Source organism: Lonchura striata, chromosome 14, assembly GCF_046129695.1.
Source record: "Lonchura striata isolate bLonStr1 chromosome 14, bLonStr1.mat, whole genome shotgun sequence".
In the NCBI taxonomy this organism is placed as follows: Eukaryota; Metazoa; Chordata; class Aves; order Passeriformes; family Estrildidae; genus Lonchura; species Lonchura striata.
In genome coordinates, this window is record NC_134616.1 from 14,934,538 (window position 1) to 14,952,895 (window position 18,358).

At 59.2% G+C, this 18,358-nt stretch overlaps 2 protein-coding genes across 2 annotated transcripts; both read right to left on the minus strand.

The window, feature by feature from the left end:
• Positions 1–152: 152 nt before the first annotated feature.
• CCNB3 (cyclin B3) lies at positions 153–5,215 on the minus strand. The gene is made up of 12 exons (XM_077786566.1): positions 5,093–5,215; positions 3,846–3,964; positions 3,684–3,767; positions 3,405–3,523; positions 2,812–2,914; positions 2,396–2,494; positions 2,149–2,241; positions 1,787–1,924; positions 1,220–1,375; positions 781–930; positions 496–626; positions 153–364 (listed from the first exon to the last, which is right to left on the minus strand). Exons 1-12 carry the CDS (start codon positions 5,094–5,096, stop codon positions 292–294), a joined length of 1,269 nt encoding a protein of 422 aa, XP_077642692.1. The 5' UTR covers positions 5,097–5,215; the 3' UTR covers positions 153–291.
• A 2,966-nt stretch (positions 5,216–8,181) lies between these two features.
• Positions 8,182–17,739, minus strand: LOC110480073 (protein eva-1 homolog C). The gene is made up of 8 exons (XM_031504804.2): positions 17,579–17,739; positions 14,477–14,676; positions 11,298–11,421; positions 10,947–11,099; positions 10,639–10,782; positions 10,426–10,497; positions 9,992–10,081; positions 8,182–9,299 (listed from the first exon to the last, which is right to left on the minus strand). Exons 1-8 carry the CDS (start codon positions 17,658–17,660, stop codon positions 8,914–8,916), a joined length of 1,251 nt encoding a protein of 416 aa, XP_031360664.2. The 5' UTR covers positions 17,661–17,739; the 3' UTR covers positions 8,182–8,913.
• Between the last annotated feature and the right edge of the window lie 619 nt (positions 17,740–18,358).

The window sequence follows — 18,358 nt, forward strand, 5'->3', positions numbered from 1 at the left end:
TTACTAAGGGGAAGGTGGGGAGGAGGGAATTGAGAATGCCTTTCCAGCCTTCAGCTCTGAGCTTCCTGCTCTCAGTCACCCTGCTTTCACCCTCTGTCTCATCACCACACAGGGAAGTACAGTGCTGGGGCTCAGTCTCCTGTGCCAGCATGTACAACAAACATATTTTATTAACAGTTACACGTGACTTTTTTTTTCCCCTCCCCCCCTCTTCCTCAGTTAAAATTATGTACATGGTACCACCCTGCTTGAGGGTACCCCATTATTTACAGGCTTATTCACAGAGTAGGGCTAGGAGCTAGTGAGTGTCTCCTCGAGCTTGAGCATGTCCATGGGGGTGACTTTGGCAACCTCAAAGAAGACCCTGGAAGGAACGTGTTGGCTTAGAGCTCAACCACAGCCCTGACACCCCTCCACCAGTGCTCCCAGGACCCCACAGAGCCCCGGGGTGCACGCTGGTGGTGTCACTCCCTGGGACATCCCCCCGACCCTCACCTGTGTGAGTACTTGCTGCGCACAGCGTTCAGCTTGTCGCGGGGCTGGTACGTGAGCAGGAAATTCAGCCTCTTCACCAGGGGGTGCAGGTCCTGGGCACTGTACCCACTGTAGTACTCCAGAGTAGGGGTCTGCAAGGGGACAGCAGGGCTGAGCCGTGTCCTCAATGACAGGACAGCCATCCTCTTCCCTTTTCCAGCATCCAAATCCGATCACAGCCCTAGTGCATCACCCACTCATCGTTGCATCCCCCTGCAGCACCGCCTCGGCAGGGACAGTACTCACCCAGCCCCCGAGGTTCTTCATGGTAAGTGCCAGCAGCAGGCAGCTGGCAGCCAGCTTGGAGGGGCTCTCGCGGGCGTAGTCGTACTCCTGCAGGGTGATCTCGCACAGGAAGCGGGCCAGCGTCAGCGTCTCCATGGTGGCACGGGCACACTGCAGCCGGTGGGCAGGGAAAGGCTCAGCCTTTTCAGCAGTGCTGCTGCCCTTCCCAGCCTTTCCAGGACCTCGACTGCTGCCCCTGGGGCACAGCACAGGGATCCCACACACCCCCAGCCAACCCAGACCACCACCCTCACACCCCTGAACGCTTTTGAGGGGACTTGGATGAAGTTTCCTTGGTGCCAGCTGGGAGCCTGAAGCCCCAGCAATGGGAGTCACTGTCCCGTGGAGCCAACAGCAGGGGTGCCTGGGGGCACCCAGCCCACCCTCCAAAAGCACTCACCTTGGCAAAGCGCCGCAGGAAGCGGTAGGGGATGGGGATGTTGATGTCGAACTTGAGGGTGCTGAGGATGCTCATCTCCATGGCAATCAGCTCCTCCCGCTTGTAGGCATCATCACAGATATAGAGGAAATCGTCCACACACGGGGGGCACCGCTCCTGTAGGGGCACAGCCACTCAGCACCCCAGCAGGGGCTCATCCTGGCCTCACCCAGGAGATCCCAGCCATCCTGCAGGCCCTGTAAGTGCTCACGTGCTGCTGGACTCAGCAAGGACTGCTAACACCCCGTGGGACATTTGTGATGTCCATACTTGAGCCTCATGCCTGCGCTAGGTAAACTAAGGTATCCTGATGGTCAGTGCAGAGCAGAGACAAGCTGGCTCTCCAGTGACAGCAGGACACAGGTTTCAGCCCATCGTGACTGTGTTTGCAGCCCTTGGGACAGGAAGGAGGAGCGTGACACACATGCCACCTCAGGGCAGTAAGCTGGCCTTCTCTAAAACCCCCCAGGGACCACAGAGGCACAGCCCCTCTGCCCCTGCACCCCAGGAGGGCACACAAAGAGTCACCTCAAATTTGGAGGCAATGAGAATGGCAGTGGAGCCGATGAGCTGCAGCTTCTCCCTCATGCTCACCACCTCCACCAGGTAGTGGTCCACTAGCTTCACAGCCAGGTATAGTGTCTCATGGTTCAGCTCAAAGTTCTCCTGCAAGAACGAGAGTGGGGATCAGAACAGAGTGCCAGACAGAAATTGGGCCTGGCCAGCTCCTTCCAGCTCTCACAAAGGCCAGGGTGCCTATGGCCAGGCTCAGAGGGTGGGGTAGGATTAGCTCTGCACAGGGAATGCTTGCAGGAGCCTCTGCTGGCACACAGGTCACACGTGCCAAAGGCAGCACAGGGGCTGCTCTGCACAAAGCTGAGCCCTCTCACCTGCACCTCCACCATCCAGTCCACAAGGATAGCACGCATGTCCCCACTGATGTCTGTCTGCTTCTCCATGTAGTCAGGGAGCAGGAATTTTTCCTGCCAAAGAGCCAGCTGTGAGGGACAGGGCAAACACCCCCACCCTCAAACAAACCTCTTCTCACCCTGTGCAGCCCCCTGCCAGGTGGTCAGAGCCTCTGGGCAGTCAGGGGCCCTGCTGCAGTCACTCCTTCCCTGGACAGGCATCACCCACCTCTCTCTCCCGCATGTATTCAAAGATCTCCTTGGCATACTCTGCACTGGCGTAGGGGTCACCCAGCTGCTCCTTGTCAATGTCCTCCACTGCTGGCACCTGCAGGCATGGAGGAGGCAGCAGTAAGGGGGAGGCCCTGTGGGTGCCAGTCACCTTCTCGGGGCAAGGCTGCTGCTCCTCTGCACCCCCCTTTTCCTCCCTGCCCTCATCACCCTGCAGTCCCTGCCCCACTCTTTCCCAGGGGAGGATTCCTGAAGGAAGATGCTGGTGCACTTTGCCCCCCTCCCCAGCTTTCCATCGCCCTGGCTGAGGTCTCTGCAGGGCCCAGAGCACTGCCTGGTGCCCGAGCACCACCAGTGCAGCCACAGACTGGTGCTGTGATGGGCCTGGGGCAGTGCTGCAGCCCAGGTCCCTACCCTCTGCTCAGGGGGCTTCAGTTCCTGTACTGACACCGGCTTCTCTGGCACAGGATCCACTCTGGGCTCTGCAGGAGCTGTTGGGGGAGTTTTCTTCATTGACCTGGGAAGGAGAGGAGAATAAATCATTGCTGGGAGAAGACCAAACTTCTTGGTTTAAAGGGGCCTTCCAGAGACTCTTGCTGCTTCAGGAAGGGGCAAAACCAACCCTAAAATATCCCCACAGACTCCTAGAACCACTTAGGTTGGAAAAGACCTTTAAAGATATTGAGGACAGCAGTTCCCCCAGCACTGCCATGCCCACCACTAAACAATGTCCCCAGTGGGCACATCCACATGACTTTTAAATCCTTCCATGGAAGGTGACTCTACAACTGTCCTGGGCAGCCTGTGCCAGGGCTGAGCAGCCCTTCTGGGGAAGAAATTTTTCCTCATATCCAACCTAACCCTCCCCTGCCACAACCTAATGCCATTTATAATAGCTATACTTGTTCCCTCCTGCATCTGGCTCAGCCTCCATCACCCAAAGGAAGCCCCTATTACTTGTCCCCATGGGACAAGTTTGCAGCAAACCCCTGCCACCAGCTACTCACTTTTTAAGGTTGATTTCGTTGTTCTTGGCTATCCCTAAGGCATTATGTGTCTTCTGTGCCTTGGGTGGAGCAACCTTCACAGCCTCCTTCTTGCCTGCCACCACCTGGTTCTTGCGAGCCTGTTTGGGTCACAACAGGGGCATGCAGGGGCTGCACGGTGGAGAGCAAGGTGTGCCCTGCAGGGAGAGCCCTCCTCTTCCTCATGGGCATGGGGTGTGCCCCCCACCACGGGGAGCTCACAGGGCACACCAGAGCCCCCACCCTCACAGAAGCACTCACATTGGTGAGGTCTCCAAAGGCTGATCTCTTCTTGGGCCCACCCTGGGGTGAGGATGAAGACCTCTTGGCGTGAGAGCTCTCCTCCTGCAATGGAGGCTGTTAGAAGATGGTGCTCAGCAGCCCCACAGGGGCTCGACAGCCCTCGCTTGGCTGGGTGCTCACCTTCTCAGGGTCGACATTCTCTGTAGCAGGGCCTGCCTTGCCTGCCCGGGGCTGTTTGGTGGCCAGCATCTTGGCAGTGCGTGGCAACGGCACCCTCTCCCTTGGTCTCTGTGAGCAAGCTGGGGGCAAAGCATGGTGTGATGGAGGCTGCTGCCCACCTGCCTCCAGGGACACCCTCCCTTGGGGCAGCGCAGGAGGATGTTTGTCCCTCCTGGGGGTTAGCACAGCAGGACTGATGCTTTCCCTGAGCATGGCAGGGGGGTGGTGCCCCAAGACAAGCCCTGGCAAGGGACAAATCTGGCTAGGGTGCTCCCAGGGAGGAAGGGACACAGACCCCAAAGACCACCACCAAAAGCACTCTGCTGGGCGAGGTGGTAGGGGGGACAGGCAATTCCCACATTCCTGCACCCCAGAGAAGGACGCAAGGGCTCGAACTTCCTCAGAGAGCTGGAGGTCTTGGAGATCCCCCCCTCTCCCACAACCTCAGGGTCCCCTGGGGGACTCGGAAATCCCAAAGTTCCCCTCTCTCCTGCATCTCTCAGAGTTCCCAGGGGAGCTGGGGATCTTGGCAGCCCTTACTCCCTTGCACCCTCCGGTGTCCCCACGCCTGCCACCAATTACGGGTCCCAGTGCTGCCCACTCCCCCGCAGCCCTGAGGCCCCACTCCCCCATAGCCAGGGGGGATCCCCCCACTCACCCATGCCCAGAGATGTCCCTTCCCCACTAACCCATGCCCGGCTCTCCCCGCTCCCCCACGCCTGGGATGGGGATGTTCTTTCCCCACTCCCCATGCCCGGCTCTCCTCTCCCCACTCCCCCATGCCCGGCTCTCCCAGCTCACCCACGCCCGGGGTATCCTCTTCCCGCTCCCCCATGCCCGGCTCTCCTCTCCCCACTTACCCATGCCCGGGTATCCTCTCCCCACTCCCCCATGCCCGGGTATCCTCTCCCCATGCCCGGCTCTCCTCTCCCCGTTTCCCCATGCCCGGCTCTCCCCACTCCCACATGCCCGGGTATCCTCTCCCCACTCACCCATGCCCGGGTGTCCCCACTCACCCATGCCCGGGTATCCTTTCCCCACTCTCTCCCCATGCCCGGGTGTCCCCACTCACCCATGCCCGGCTCTCCCCACTCACCCATGCCCGGGTGTCCCCACTCACCCATGCCCTGGGTATCCTCTCCCCACTCACCCATGCCCGGGTATCCTTTCCCCACTCACCCATGCCCGGGTGTCCTTTCCCCACTCACCCATGCCCGCTCGCTGTCCCGCACCTGCGGCCCGGCACTTTTGAAAGTAGCAGTTCGGTAGCGGCCGGCCAGCACTGGCCGAGCCTCGCCCAATCAGCGTGCGAGGCGGTGCCAGGCGCCGGCCAATCGGCGTGCGCGCAGGGATGCAGTTGCTAAGGAGCGGGGCGGCAGGGTTTAAAATTCAACGCCGCTGACCAATGGCAAGGCGAGCATGAGGCAGGGGCGGGGCGAGCGCCGGCAGGGCGGGCGCTGATTGGTGGGAGCGGGCGCCGTTTAAATCCGTTCTGCGCTCTGCAGCGCCGGGGCCGCCATGCCCATGCCGGCGCTGCTGGGCCTGCGGCGGGCGGAGCGGGCACCTGGGGCCGCTGGATCCTCTGGGATTACTGCCTCCATTGCCTGCACTGCCTCCATTGCCTGCACTGCCTCCGCTGGGGTCACTGCCTTCACTGGGTTCACTGCCTGCATTGCCTGCACTGCCTCCGCTGGGTCCATTGCCTCCGCTGCCTCCGTCTGCTGGGCGTCCCAGACCTCGGGGCTGCCCCTTCCCATGGGCTGGGGAGCTCCATCCTCTGGGGTTTGGGGCAGGGTGTGCTGGCCACGCACCTTCCCTGCCCCCGTGTCGCGACAGAGGGCTCTTGGATCGCTTGGATAATCACGGAGCGCTTTGGGTGGGACGGGACATTAAGCTCAACCCGTTCCACCCCCTGCCATGGGTGGGGACACCTCCCACTGTCCCAGGCTGCTCCAAGCCCCATGTCCAGCCTGGTCTTGGGCACTGCCAGGATCCAGGGGCAGCCCCAGCTGCTCTGGGCACGCTGTGCCAGGGCCTGCCCACCCTCACAGCGGAGATATTTTTATTATATCCAGTCTAAGCCTACTTTGTCTGTCTGCACTAGCACAGGAGCACTGCTCATGTGGTGTCCTACAGGCTGACCAAGTTCGGGGTGAGGCTCTCTGGGACTCCCCCATCACCCACAGGATGTCACAGTCACTGTCACAGTCATTGTGCTACGGGGCTGGATGAGAGACCGGCCACTTCTCGGACATCTGCCGAGGGTAAGAGCACCCCACGTGTATCCAGGACCAGCCCCGAGGGCACTGCAGTTCTTGGGGAGACCCCTGTCCTGCAGCCAGGCTGCTGGACGGGGAGAGCTCGGACAAGGCTCGCTCAGCCTGGCAGTTGGTTTGAAGTCAATTTCCATGTATCAGGAAAGGAATGCATGAGACTCCTCACACCCACAGCTTGCTTTGTTCCTTGATAAACTAGTCTTGGAAAAGCCACCCACTTTTCACGTGTGAGACACATGATCCATGTTTGTATGCTTGGTGCTCACTGTATCACTCTGCTCCTTTTTGAGTTTCCAGCAGAGTTCTTTGCTCTCGTGCCCCCACCCATGCAGTGGTTCTGTGTTCTCGGCAGCTCTTGGGCACAAGTGAAGCCCCTCTGAGGAAAACTCAGCAGAGCTCAGCACTGCAGCAGAGAAGAGCTTCTTCCCCTTGGCCACCAGATTCCCAGAAAAACTTTTCAAATTCCTAAGTTTAACCCAAGAAAATCCTTTCAGATAATCGCACAGCCATGTGCTGCTGTTGTGGGTGGAGCTGATGAACCCCTGGCCAGGGAAACACAGCAGTGCCAGCATCTGAGGGGATTTAAAACTGCTGCCCAAGGGCTGCGTGGGCAGGATCAGGCACATGGCTTGCATGCATGCTGCACACTGCTGCATGCAGGCAGCTCTGCCACCTCTCCAGCAGAAAGACCTGGACCGTGGACAGCCAGGAGCAGAAGAATTCTGCTCACAGGTTCACTGGAGGTTTAAACCTGGGTCACACAGATGTTGGGTCCCTTCAGACCCAAAACTGGTCAGGGTTGCTGCAGCTCCAGCCCACCTTGTTCCCTCCTTGGCCACTTGTCCTCTCCAGCCCCAATTGCCCCGGTGTCACTGCTTCTGTCCTTGGCCTGGGGCTCCTTGAGGCTTGCTTGCTCTTGGTTTGGGATCCTGTGGGATCCAGGTGCCTGCCTTGCCCTATGCATATTAAGGCAGTGCATAGCCCGGCCAAAAATACAAGCTGGTGCATACTAGCCAGACAGAGCCAGGACACATCCCACTGCCAGTGGTTATCCCGTGGGATAAGATCCTCAGCCCAAACTCCCATCCAAGTCTGCCCATAGCTCTGTGGAGGCTGGGATGAGCTCCCTGCTTTGGGAAAGGTTCATGTCTAGCTATCCTGCCCAGGCTTGGCACTGGGAAGCTGGCTTTTCCAGTCTCCAAAGCACTGCCATGCTGGTGCTCCTGGCAAGGCCCTTGGGAATCCCAGCCCTGCTACAGGGGTGTGACTCCCACCACGCAAGCTGAAATTGCCCCTGGACATGGGGCGTGTGGGAGAAAAGATGAGGAGAGCAAGAAGTGCAAGGTGAAGCCATGGGTGTGCAGCAGGAGCTGTGCCAGCTGTCCAAGCATCGAGACAAGGCTGTGGTCTCAGTCCTGCTCACAATCTATGGATGCTGGGGCCAGCTGGAGGTGAGACCTCTGCCAGCTCTCCTTAGCTCTGACATTCCCTCAGCTAAACCCCCAAATCAGGTAGAATGCAGGTCCTTGGCTCCTCCCGCTGGACTCTGCTGTGTGCAGGCTCAAGAGCATTTGTGCCTGGCATGTCCCTTTTGCAAGGAGAGCTGGGTTGTTGCTTCCATCCAGCCTCTTCCCACAGCACTAAAAAGCCTGCACTGCCTTTCCTAGTTGGAGCAGCCCCCAGCCCCAGCCTGGCTTCCTGGCACTGCAGGACTGCTGAGAAGCCCCTCTGCAAGGTACCTGGGGACCTTTGCTTCAGGCTGCTTACCAGATGGGAAGCCCTGGGCTGAAGAAGAGCGGCAAGGCCAGGGAAGCATCATTCCTGGGATCCAGATGGACTGCTTTTCCCCTTTCCCTTCCCCTTATTCTTTCCTGTGGTGAAACAGGCCCAACTTGCTGCTTCCCATGGCCCAGTGCCAGAAGTGCTGGTGAGAGGCAAGGTACTTCTCTGCACAGGGAGGGCTGAGCTTTGCCTCTTCCTTTTTCCCCTTTTCATTATTAATGGCCAGGGTCAGGGAGAAATATTGTGCCAAAGAGCTGTTGCATTTATTGACTGGGAAAAAACACAGCAAGTTAAAACTTGGGGCTCTCCTGCCACTGAGGAAAGTAGAGAAGAAAGCATAGAGCAACACGGGGTGACAGAGCTCCTGAATGCCTGCAGGGAGGTGAGAGCCTGTGTTGTGCTGAGCTGCCAGTGGCCACAGCCAGGGAGTAGCTCCCTTGGCACAGCAGGGCTGCATGGCATGCACCACAGTGGGGCTGTGCTGTGCTTGCACACCCACTCCACCTGCCTCTCCCTATGTCCTGGCCATTCCTGCCTCTGCTGCTGACACAGTGCCCGAGTGCAGGGTGTGTTTGCAGCATCAGGAGTGGAATCCAGCACCCAAGCAGGAATAGGAGCAAGCAGCCTCAAAGGGCTCAGGGTGGGCTTGGCACAGCTGAGCAGGGTTAAACTCTAGAGCCAGACAATGCAAGCTGAGAACAGGGAGGTTAGGTTAGGGTTAGTGGCGTCTGTGGCAAAGGAGCCCATGGCCCACAGAAGCATCACACAGCCCCTCACCACACTGAGGGTCTGCATGTCACCCCCAGTTAGAGGTTTCCATGCTGGTGGAGCAGTGGGCTGATGCACACAGACCCTGCTGCTGCTCAGGATGTCCAGTCACCCCAAGGAGCCCAAACTCTTATGTCTCTCTGATTTCAGATCCCACTGAGCCTGCACCCCTCTGCTGCACTCCGGCCATTTTCTTCCAGTTCTTATTTGGTGGCCGATTTGATCTTGTGTATGGCATATGGGCTTGACTCCTTGGGCATCCAGATTTCGTCCCCACTGTGGCCCTGGTGCTCCCCTGCTCCCTCCATAGCTGCTGTCAGCTCAGGGCCAAAGATGCTGTCAGCAGCCCGGTAGGTGCGGGTGAGGCGGCGGAAGGAGGAGTCTGAGGAGCTGTCATCAGGGACGTCTTCATCCTGCTCATCCCGCAGCTTGGTCCTGCCCAGCTCTGAGCTGCTCCCCAGCTCTGGGTCTTTGAGAGCCTCCCCCACCTCCTGCAGGAAGGTTGTTTTGGGGCTGATGATGCACAGCAGCAGCATGAGGCCTCCCGAGACTCCACAAAGAAAGTAAAGGGCAACTTTCTCTGGGACACCTGAAGGGAGAAGGAAAGAAAGACACCAGGGTACAAACTGCCCTGCAGCTGTGGAGTATCAGTGCCTGCAAAGCCCCTCTGCCAGGATATGGAAGTGAGAGGAGGGGAGCAGGGATGCCCTCACCACCCAGGCTGCAGAGACAGGACAGACCCTGCCCCAGTGATCATGGAAGTGTTACCTAGAGCCTCATCAGCACCCACCAGTCCTGAAATGGGCCTTTCCCCAAAGGAAACCTCCACTGGCATGCGGGGTAGGCAGAGCAGGGGAAAGAATAATCCCTTGGGGGATTAAATGAGTAATTTCCTCTGGCAAGGGAAATTTTTGCCTGCAGAGAGGTGGTCTCCATCAGTGCCTGCAGATAGGGCAGGAAGGAAAAGACTCAGTGGGTAATCTGGCCTGTTGGAAAAGGAATGTCCACAGGCAGGACTGTAGCCACACCGTGACTCTTGATGCTGTGAGACTTCGAGGCTCGTTGTACCTCTGAGTTCCCTCCCTACCTGTCCACCCCAAACCCAGCATGGGGGCTTGGTGCCCTGCTCCTTCATGTGCCTGTTTGCCCTGCTGGAGAGGTTTGGGGTCTGGCTGCTCTGAGATGAGCCCTGGGTTGAGCTGGGGCCATCTGGGATGTCAGCCACCCCCCAGCCTGTCCTGTTTCCCCAGGTGCTGCGTGAGACCCAGGGAGGGCACATACCCCAAAGGTGAGCAAAAGCTGCCAGAGAGCTAGTAAAAATCATGCGGTCTTCCTGGAGCCTGGAGAACCTGGGCCCTTTGTACCAGCCACCTGCAGTGACAAGGGGATGCAGGCTGAGGCACGAGGTGCTCTCGGTGTCCCGTGTCCCGGCTGCCTGCTCCTGCCTGCCCTTCCCCATACCACACTCCATCCTTCCTGCACAAGTGCTCTGCTGTCCACAGGGATGACCCCGTGTGTCTTCCTCTCCCCTGCTCGCAGCAGATGCCACCTCCATCCCCTCAGGATGGGCACTGACCAAGGGATGGCTTCCACTGTGGGACAGGGATGCTGGGCTGGAGCTGGTACCAGGCATGCAGGCAACCCATGGTGGGTTCACCCGAGCACAGACATGGTGCCACGCTGCTTGTGGTGCAACCCTCCTCCCCCCACGTTACCGTGCATGTAGTCCGAGAGCAGGAAGGGGTCCGAGGTGTCAGGGCCCACCTCCTCCAGCAGCTGCTTGGGCACTGCAAGGAGAGCACACAGCAAGCATCACCACCCTGCTCCTCCTCTGGGGATCCCCACGGCCCCGCCTGCCTGGCACGGCGTGGGCAGAGCAGATGCTCCACAGGGACCCCTGTGCCCCTGGCTCCGTGGGGAGCTCTCACCACAGGTGTAAGAGACTCGCAGCTGCTTCTTCATGCCGGGGAGGCACGGGTCCCCGAAGGTGGCCTTGTCAGCAGCCACAGTGCAGTTCCCCTTGCGGTGGCACTTCTTGGAGACCCTGCGCAGAGCGTCTGGAGCCACGCACTCTGCAGAGACATGAGGCACGGACCCATGGGCAGAGCTGCCTGCCCCTCCCTGCTGGGCATCAGCCAGCACAGGCCAAAGGACACAGGTACAGCCCAGAGCCCACTTGTGCCATGCTCTGTGCGTGATTCCTGCCCCATTTCTGTCTCAAACCATTCTGCCATACCTATATGGGGTTCTCCAGTGTTCAAGGCATCACATTCTGGTTTGCCCCGCAGGAATCGTCCATAACTTGCAGAATAAATGGCCAGGATGGATTTTGGTCGACACTGCAGCCTGAGCTTGTCATTCTCACACACGGTCTTGACCCGATGGTTCCCTAGGGAGTGACATTGCTGAGTGCCCAATGCATCCTGAATCTTAGGCCAAAGGAAGGGTTGAAAGAGGGCTGCGAGCTGCAGGAGCAGCCATGCTCTCCTTCCTGCCCCTTTCTGAGGGGGCAGAAAGCTGAGGTCAGGGAGAGCCCTGAGGTCAGGGAGAGCCCATGCAGTGTTGCCCAGCCCGTGCTCCAGCTCACCTGGGCGGCACTTGTAGGAAGCGATGAGATACTTGTGTGTCCCAGGGCATGGGTCTGGCCCAAAGACCTGGCTGTGCACTGAGAACTGGCACCACTGCTGGTCCTGGCACTCAGCCAGCAGCTTCTGGAGAGCAGAGTGCGAAAGGTGTGAGTTGGGTGAGACTCCTGAGGCTGTTCTCACCTCCTTCACCACGCTCAGGGGAGAGGCCTCTCACCCTGATGCAGACATCCCAATTCCAGTGCCCGTTCCTGAACCAGTGTCCCCCTTGCACCCACAGTGAATTGTGTGCCCTACACAGGTGCTACTACCTGTGGTGGCATCTCAGTGCCATGCCATGCCATGCCATGCCATCCTGTACCACGCCATGCCACGCCACGCCATGCCATGCCACGCCACGCCATGCCATGCCACATCATACCATGCCATGCCATGCCATGCCATGCCACGTCATGCCATCCCATCCCATGCCATCCCATCCCGTGCCGTGCCATCCCACGCGTGTCTCGCTGTCCCGCCGCCAGCCGGCGTTCCCGGTCCTTGCAATGTCCCCGCGCGGCCACAAGGTGGGGCCCAGGGCGCACCCGCGGGCCGGGGGGCCCCGCCCGTGGCCGCGGCTGTGTCCCCTTCTGTCCCCCGGCTGTGTCCCCTCCTGCCCCCCGGCTGTGTCCCCCGGCTGTGTCCCCTCCTGCCCCGCGCTCTGTGTCCCCTCCTGCCCCCCGGCTATGTCTCCTCCTGCCCCCCGGCTGTGTCTCCCCGGCTGTGTCCCCTCCTGCCCCCCGGCTGTGTCCCCTGCTGCCCCCGGCTGTGTCCCCTCCTGCCCCCGGCTGTGTCCCCTCCTGTCCCCCGGCTGTGTCCCCTCCTGCCCCGCGGTCCGTGTCCCCTCCTGCCCCCCGGCTGTGTCCCCTCCTGCCCCCCGGCTGTGTCCCCCGGCTGTGTCCCCTCCTGCCCCCCGGCTGTGTCCCCTCCTGCCCCCCGGCTGTGTCCCCTTCTGCCCCTCGGCTGTGTCCCCTCCTGCCCCGCGGTCTGTGTCCCCTTCTGCCCCTCGGCTGTGTCCCCTCCTGCCCCGCGGTCTGTGTCCCCTGCTGCCCACAGGCCGTGGCCGGTGTCCCCCTGCCGCTGTGTCCCCCCTTTGTCCCGCAGCGGCTGCCGGCAGAGGGGAGAGGTTTATTCCCTTGTTCTCCCTTCGTGAGCCAGGCCCGGGGATCCCAGCGCCCCAAACGGAGCCCTCCTCGTGTCTCCTTCCCCTCCCCTGTCCCCATCCCTCCCGCCCAGCCCAGCACTGAGCCTCCGCCTGCTCTTCGCTGGCTGCCAGAACGGAAATTCACGGAGGAAACACAAGCGATGTCTCCTCCCAGCTGCTGCCTAACCAGAGCAGAGCCTTGGCAGCAGCTCCGCTCTCTGCCCTCCGGACGTGCCTGTTCCTTGAGCAGCAAGAGGGTATTGCAGCCCTGTGCCAGCATGGCCACCCCACCGCTTACCCGGTGTGAGCCCGAGCTACGCAGACCTGGGCCAGACCTGCCCCTGTTCCCAAGCGCCTGTGCCTGGCCATGCTCTCCATCCTGCAGAGAGGGGGACCCTGACCTGCCTTTGCAGGGTGGCTCTCGGCACCAGCCTGGTGTTTTCAGAGCTCCTGGAACATGCAGGATCCCAGAAGGGGATGTATGGTCAGAGCAGGACCAGGCAGGAAAGCCCTGTGGGCTCCTAAGCAGGGCACTGCCTCATTCCCTGTTCTTGTAGGCAGTTGCAGACACTGGCTTTGCAGCAGGTTTGCCCCAGCCTTAGCAAGGAGCTGGAGCAGGGTCTTAGAAAAGCAGCGTATGAATCGATGTCCCTATCGAGGGACCTAGGCATCAGCTTTGAGGAGGTTCCATCCCTTTTCTTCTGTCAGCCTCTGCTTTCCTGCCCTTTCCCTGCACCAGCTGCTGCCATCAAACAGGCACCCCTTTGGTCTGCTTCACTAATCCAGTCCCTGGGAGCTGCCAGCACCGGTGGGTGCTGCTTCTGGCTGGGGAAGAGCCAAGTTCTGTGCTGACCCCGGGGGATGCAGCCAGAGGGGTGAGTGCAGCAGCTCAGGGGGTCCTGTCAGTTCATGAGCCCAGCAGCCTGGCTATGGCACTGCCCCTCTCGAGGAGCCAGCCCCAGGTGCCAGGGCATTCGGTGAGCCGGCTGCTTCCTGTGGGATTGCTCCAAAAGCCATCTCCAGACACAGCAGTGCCTCCTGCCAGGCTCTACTCTGGAACATGTGGCAGAACATCTCTTCCACCCTTAACTTCCAAAAATGGTCTAGGAAAAGGGCCCCACAGTGAATCACAGATGATACAAACCTATGAGGAACTGTTGACTCACTGGAAGGCAGAGAGGCCCCACAGACAGACCTCAAGAAATTAGAGGACTGTGCAATCACCAACCATAGGAAATTCAGCAAGGGAAAGTGCTGGATTCTGCACCTGGGAAAGGGCAGCCCTGGGTGTATGGACAAATTTGATGTTTGAAAGCAGTGCTGCAGCAAGGGACCTGTGGGTCCTGGTCAACAACAACCTGAATATTGGTCAGCAGTGCCCTGGCAGCCAGGAGAGCCAACCTTGTCCTGGATGGCATCAGGCTCAGCCAGGCCAGGGAGGGGATTGCACATCTCTGCTCTGCATGGGGCAGCCTCACTTTGTGTAGTTTTGGTCACCGTAATATAAGAAAGATACTAAACTATTAGCATCCAAAGGAGGGCAACAAATTGTGAAGGGCCTTGATGGGAAGCCTTATGAGGACTGGCTGAAGACACTTGGCCTTGTTCAGCCTGGAGGAGTCTGAGTCCTCATTTCAGTCTACAACTTCCTCACGAAAGGAAGAGAAGGAGCAAGCACTGATCTTTCCTCTGTGGTGACCAGTGACAGGACCTGATGAAATGGGCTGAAGTTGTATCAGGGCAGGTTTAGGCTGGATATTAGAAGAAAGCTCCTCTCACAGAGGGTGGTTGGGAACAGGCTCCCCAGAAAAGTAGTCTCAGCACCAAGCCTAACAGAGTTCAAGAAGGGTTTGTGATTCTTTGATTCCATGATTCTGTAATCCTGATGGAAACCTCCCCAGGGCATGGGGAGGCTGCACTGCCTGCAGCCCCCAGCCCAAGCAGCTCAGTGATGTGGGGCAGAGGGCTGTCAGCCTGGCCCTGGGGTCCCTCCCTTACCAGGTGGGCGGTGGCAGACGTGCACTCGGTGCTCTCCTGGGAGGCATTGTCGGGGCTGGGGCAGAGGCTGGTGCTGGGCACCCGGCGCCCATAGAAAGCCCCCAGGATGCTGATGGTGGTTTTGCGGGGGCAGATGATGAGGAGCTGCTCTCCATCACAGGTGTGGGCAGTGTGGTTCCTCAGCACCTTGCGCAGGTACCCTGGAAGGGAAAGCAGGGGTGGTGTTGTCCAGAGGAGCCACCAGAGCCACGGCAGTGGTGGCACTTGGGCACCCAAGTGCTGGTTGCAGCGAGGATATCTTGAGATGAGGCACTTATGGGGTGACCAAGATCAGAGCAGGACAGCAGCAGAGAAGATGGGCCTGTAGCAAACCTTGCATACAGCATTGCTGCCAGGAGCCTGGAAAGCAGCACAGAACAGCTGAGCTGGTTAGCAACAGGAAAGGAAAGATGGAGGCAGTACAGCAAGCCAGAGAAGATGGGGGAATCCCATAAGGAGTTGTCAAGTGTTTATAGAGAAAATCAGGCTTGTTATGGAGTCATGGTGGGGAGAGAACAAGAGTGAGCCAGAGATGGTTCCCCAGTGGTGATCTCTGGAGTCAGGGTGAGGAGGATGCACTCTGTCACAAGCTGAGCCATGAGCTGGATGAGAGAAGGGTCTAGGGGCTGCTGCAAGCTCCCACAGCTGGCTGGGTCAGTATGGAGGAGTGTGAGCCACAAAGTCATCACTTGAGCCCACGTCTCTGCTGAAGAAGCCCAGGGTGTTGGTGCAAACTATTCCTGGCCCGCAACCCTTTCAATGGGCACTGGCCCTTCCTTCCTTGAATTCCCATCACAGAATGTTTCTTTCTTCCAATCCTGCCTAGTTCGTGTCCCAAACTACTGCCCCTGTTTTTTCCCTACAGGGGATAACAAAGTGGGACTGTCTTGTCCAGTCTCTCCAAGGGCTTAACATGCAGCATTGGCTCCAGTTGGCATAGGCTGTACTGGGTGGGCAAGGAAGCTGTTTTAGTAAGAGCTCTTCAAGCTGCCAGGTGCTCTGAGCAGGCAGCAGTTGCTGGAGAAGGCTGAGGAAGCAAGAAAAGCTGACGATATGCCCTGAATGAAGCACTTTTCATCTTTGAATAAAACAAAAGCAAAGGGGAAGCATCATTTTGAGGCTTGGGATATTGCAGCAGGGCAACATGGGGCTTCTGAGCAGATCACAGACCCCAAACCCAGCTCTGGGGTCTTTGGGGGAGCTTGCAGCTCAGCCCCAGGCCAGTGCTGGGGCCCAGGGCAGGACATGCACCCTGTCCCCCAAACCCCAGTGTGTCAGACTCCCCCAGACCAAGACAAGAAGGTGGGAGCACCAGCTCCCCCACCCCCCTCTGCAAACTGGTGCCAGGCTCAGCAGCACAAAGGGCCCCTTTCACCTTCAGTGCTGCCACTAACCCCTCAGCATCTGCAGTCAGAGTCCCTCCTGGGATGTCAGCGGGTGCAGCTGGGAGCTGCCTCCAGCCTGGAGTTAATGTCTCCCTTGGCATTATTCCTCACAAGCTGGGATGAGCAAGTGGGTGGCCACAGCATCCCAGAAGCAAGCCCTTGATTGCTTCTCTGCATGCTGGAGGAGAGAGGAAAGGAGAGGTACAGGAGGGTAGATGGCAGTAGACAAGGTGTTCTAGCCAGGTCAAAGCTCCAGTGTGATGCAAAGATGTTCTTTGAATGGCACAGACTGGAACAGACCCTTGGAGTGCAGTGTTCACAAAGAGGGGACAGGACAAACCCTATCCTGTCCCTCTCCTCTGGTTGCCCCATATCACTGGATGCTGGGGGCTGTGAGGGGCACAGGACCCTGCCCAGGCTGCCAGCCCCCATCCCCTTCCTCTGCATCCCTGCAGCATCCATACATGCAGCACCAGCCCCATCCCTGGCAGCAGTCAGATGCCCCTGAAGGTTTCAGAGCCACCCTGGCCTTGACCTCTGCCTAGCAATGACTCCAAACCCAACACTGCTGGATGTAGGGCAGCCTTGGATACAGAGGGCTCAGACAAATTCTAGGGATGTCAAGGAACTCAGGGAAGAAATATGAGAAGAAATGGGTTTCCCCAAATCCAGCCTTGAGGCAGCCACTCTGTTCTGCTGTCATGCCAGCTGCAGGCACCAGTGGTTTGTATTTTAAAACTGAGGCTCAGACATTGCCATGGGTGCAGAGGTTTCTCCATCACACTCTTTTGGGCCAGTGAGGAGTTGTGAGGATGATTTTTTGGGTGGAGCCATGTCAGGGAGGCTGCTGGCAGACTTTGTGCCAGTAGAGCTGACTCAGTCTCCGGTGCTGTGGTTGTGCCGTTAGCTCTGCCCCGATGAAATCACATCCTCCTCACCACAGCAAACCCTGCAGCATCAGCCTTTCACCCACCTGGGCTTGGCTGAGCAATGGAAGGTGTGCGTGGGGAATGCCTGGTGCCCAGCCTGCCTGCTCCTGTGCTGACTGTTCAAAGAGCTGGCACAGAAGGGATCCCAAATCTGTGCCTTGTCTCCATCTATAAGGTTCACTGGCATGGCCCTGGGGAGAGCTCCTGGCCCATGCTGTATCTTGTGGCAGGGGACCCTGCAGCACCCGACTCACGAGTGGCTCTAGGTGGGGCGCAGCCACCAGCTCCATCTAGGAACCAGGTACAGCTTCAACCCAACTCTTCCCCCTGCCCTCCTCGGAGCAGGGAAGGCTGGCAGGGCAGCCCTGGGTGCTGCTTCAGCCCAGCACCAAGAGTAGAAGCATCGTGGCTGAGGGTATGCTCAGCAAAGCTCAGGGACTGGCTTGATATTTGTTTCTTTGCATTTCTGCCTGCAAAACACCCAAGAGAGCACAGCAGAGCTGGGGAGCCACTCTCACGCAGGCTGTGGGATGCGTGCAGTGTGTTTTCAGAGAACGGCCCTGCGTGGAGATAAAGAAATCCCAGCATTTTGGGGAGACTCACTCTGGCCTGCCATGGTTTATACCTCACTTGTCCCTACCCCACCGAACTGCTGTCACCTCGCCCTCCCATCACATGCTGTCACCTCGCCCTCCCATCACAGCAGCGCGTTCTCAGCATCCCCCTGCTCCCCGCCGCCCCCGACTCACCGGACAGCTCCGGGCTGGCCTCCAGGCTCACAGCAAGGCAGAGCAGGACCGCGGTGACCGCTGGCCGGAGCAGCCCGGCCATGGCACAGCCCCGTGTCCCAGCCGGCAGCTGGCACCGGGGCCGGGCGGTGCCCGCGGGGCTGGCCCTACGCGGGACAATGGCTCGCTTCTCTGCCCTGTGCTCGCCGGGCACATGTGTGCTCACTCCCAGCCTGCTGCCAGGGCCAGAGGCTGCTCGGGACAGCTGGGTCACTCAGCACAGAAACGCTTCCCCCAGGGCACCCTGGTACAGGTGAGCCGTGCCTTGGCATCCCATTGCTGGCAAATAAACTGGCAGTCCCTTCCCTTCCACCTCTGCTCCCCCTGGGCAGAGGAACAGGGCTTGACAAGGTTTCCAAAGTGCCCCGAGCTTCCTCCCAGACACAAATCCAGATAAATGCATGCTGTAATCTCAATCTCGGCAAATGTCCGGCCATTCACTCTGTGAGGAGGAAGGGAAAGGCTCCCTGACCTGCCTCCCAGGCGGCTGTTCCTGCAGAAAAGACAAACACCCTGCACCCAACAGTGTGGGAAGGGACCTCTTTGCTGCCACGTTTCTGCCCCACAGCCCCTGTGGGGCCAGGTGCTGGCACCCTCTAAGTGAGGGCACCGTGCCACACTGTGCCCCCACCTGCAGGATTAAATCCCTGCTCGCTGCTTCAGCTGGAGGGGAATGCCAGGGGCTGGAGCTGCCCGCTCTGCGCCCGGCTGAGCTCAGCAGAGACAGAGCAGCTGCAGTGC